The 2,669-nt window shown below is 35.2% G+C and overlaps 1 protein-coding gene across 1 annotated transcript; it reads left to right on the top strand.

Annotated features, from left to right (window-relative positions):
- The first annotated feature begins 1,163 nt into the window (after nt 1-1,163).
- Nucleotides 1,164-2,366, top strand: LOC141679248 (uncharacterized). The gene is made up of 2 exons (XM_074485752.1): nt 1,164-1,959; nt 2,179-2,366. Exons 1-2 carry the CDS (start codon nt 1,164-1,166, stop codon nt 2,364-2,366), a joined length of 984 nt encoding a protein of 327 aa, XP_074341853.1.
- The last annotated feature ends 303 nt before the right edge of the window (nt 2,367-2,669 follow it).

Genomic DNA, 2,669 nt, shown 5'->3' with positions numbered 1-2,669 from the left:
AACCATAAAGACACCGTGCTACACCGTGCATAGCAGGGATTCTAAACTAGTAAATTTTAAAGAATGAATTATTATAAACATCTTTTAGTACTTCTAATATAGTATATACATATCCCTCTGCAGGGATGTCTTTTTTGTTTAGGAGGGATAAAAAAAACTTCTTATATTATGTAATTTCTTACGTAAATAGATAATTACTTAACTAATCTTTTATATAAATATTTTATAAATATATAATTTTTCTATGAAATTATCTAAATATGTAATTCCAATATAGATATTGGCTCTTGTAATCAATTATCCATTCATATTTGAATGATTTTAAGATACAAAATAAGTGTGATTTGCAAAAGTATTTTTAATTTCACAAATTAATGAACAAAAAGAAACAAAAAAAATATAGAAATTAAATTAAAAAATGATCCTTACTATTATCGAAAAACTTAACAAAATCACTTGCTTATCACTTCTTCGTAAAAGTAATGTTTTCTCTCATTTTCAAGTCATTTGTTCATATTACACGCATTCACAATATATATATGCCTCATTAACATGCGTTTTTATGATTTTTTTATTTCTTTAAAACTAATATTTTAATTTACATAAAGTGTAATGTATTATTGTGTTTTTTAAAAATGTTTTTAAAAATTTAATTTTTGAGTAATAGAAATGACCATATGTTGTGATATTTTGGGCTTTTTGGGTGATACTGTGAGCTATTACCCAACAATAAAAAACACTTGTTGCAAACAGCGGTAAACATAATTTCTTTTTGCCCTTATTATTGGTGTGTAATATAAACTCGTTTGTTTGTTTGAGTATTCACTAAGCCACGTAGCAGCTGGGAGAATAAGTAAAATATTGTTTTAGTATTTTTAGGATCAGAAACAAATAAGTGGAAGTAGTGGATGTTAGTTAGGAGTTTGATGCTAGTTTCTAGGAGTTAGTCATTTGCATTGTTTTAAGTATCTCAGCATGTATTCAGTTTTTTTTTAAGTGTGATATATAAAACTTTGAGCAAGTTTGTTCACTCTCTGTCAAATACACGATAGTATTAAATCTGTAGTGTGCATTCACAGGTGATCCACAAACTGAAACCAACATTTGGTATCAGAGCACGGTTAGTCCAGTGGATGCCAAAATATATGCCAAAAACACAGATGATGGAAGAGCTCAAGAGTAAAAATGGATCGGTAACGTTGAGTTATCCGATGCTGAGTAAGACCAATTACACGGCGTGGTCGCTCAAGATAAGAGTATATATGCTAGCACACGGAATCTGGGAAGCAGTTGAGCCCACTGATGAGAAGACTGTAATTGAAGATAAGACAGATAAAGTAGCTTTGGCTGCGATCTATCAAGCAATACTGGAGGACATTTTGCTATCCATAGCTGAAAAGAAAATGGCCAGAGGTGCATGGGAGGCCATCAGGACGATGTGCCTTGGAGCAGATCGAGTTAGAAAAGCTCGTGTTCAAACATTAAAATCAGAATTTGAGAATTTGTGTATGAAAGACACAGAGACTATTGATGAATTCTGTATAAGATTAAATGGATTAGTGACCAACATCCGTACTCTGGGAGAGACTGTTGTAGAGAGCTATGTTATGAAGAAAATTTTGAGAGCAGCTCCATCTAAATTCTTGCAGATCACATCCGCGATAGAACAGTTCGGAAATCTGGATGAAATGTCAATCGAAGAGACGGTTGGATCTCTTAAAGCATATGAGGAACGACTACGTGGACAATCAGAAAATAGCAATGGGCAATTGTTGTTGACTGAGGATGAGTGGACTAAGCGGGAAAATAATGAAGGACAGTTGCTGTTAACCAGAGAGGAGTGGCTAAAAAGAAGGCCTCAGAAGCCTCGTGGTACCAGCAGTTATCAAGGTATCCGTGATAAAAGTAAAGTAAAGTGCTTTAATTGTCACAATTACGGGCATTTCGCTGCAGGATGCCGTAAGCCAAAATGAGAGAGAGATCAAAAACCTGAAGTAAACTTGACACAAGCCTTAGATGATGAGCCAACACTTTTACTGACAGAATGCGAGTCAGGAAGGAGTAACACACTATTACTTAATGAAGGAGACATTGTAGCAAAGCTTAACCAAGCCTAAAAGAAAGAATTGGAGTCAAATGTATGGTATTTGGATAATGGCGCTAGCACTCACATGACAGGACAACGTACAAAGTTTAAGGAGCTAGATGAGAAGATAACAGGGAAGGTAAGATTCGGAGATGGTTCCACAGTCGAAATAAAGGGAAAAGGTACGGTGACATTTAAATGCAAAAACGGTGAGGAAGTGACACTTGATGGGGTATACTACATCCCCACTCTTTGCAACAACATCATAAGTCTTGGATAGTTGGCTGAGAATGGCAATAAAGTGATCCTTAACGGAGCATTCTTGTTGGTGTATGATAAACGAGGGAGACTACTCATGAAAGTAAAGAGAACAGCTAACAGACTCTATAAAATTATTCTTGAGTGCAGTAAGTCCAACTGTTTAATGTCTGTGACTGAAGAATCCACCTGGCTGTGGCACTTGCGTTTAGGCCACGTGAATTTTAATAGGTTGAAATTGTTATCGGACAAAAAGATGGCTCGAGGTCTGCCTAATTTCATGCAACCTAAGGAAGTGTGTACAGGGTGTTTGGTGGCAAAACAG

Source organism: Apium graveolens, chromosome 8 (assembly GCF_009905375.1).
Source record: "Apium graveolens cultivar Ventura chromosome 8, ASM990537v1, whole genome shotgun sequence".
Taxonomy (NCBI): Eukaryota; Viridiplantae; Streptophyta; class Magnoliopsida; order Apiales; family Apiaceae; genus Apium; species Apium graveolens.
The sequence above is the reverse complement of the archived record's forward strand: the minus strand, read 5'-3'. Positions and strand labels throughout refer to the sequence as shown.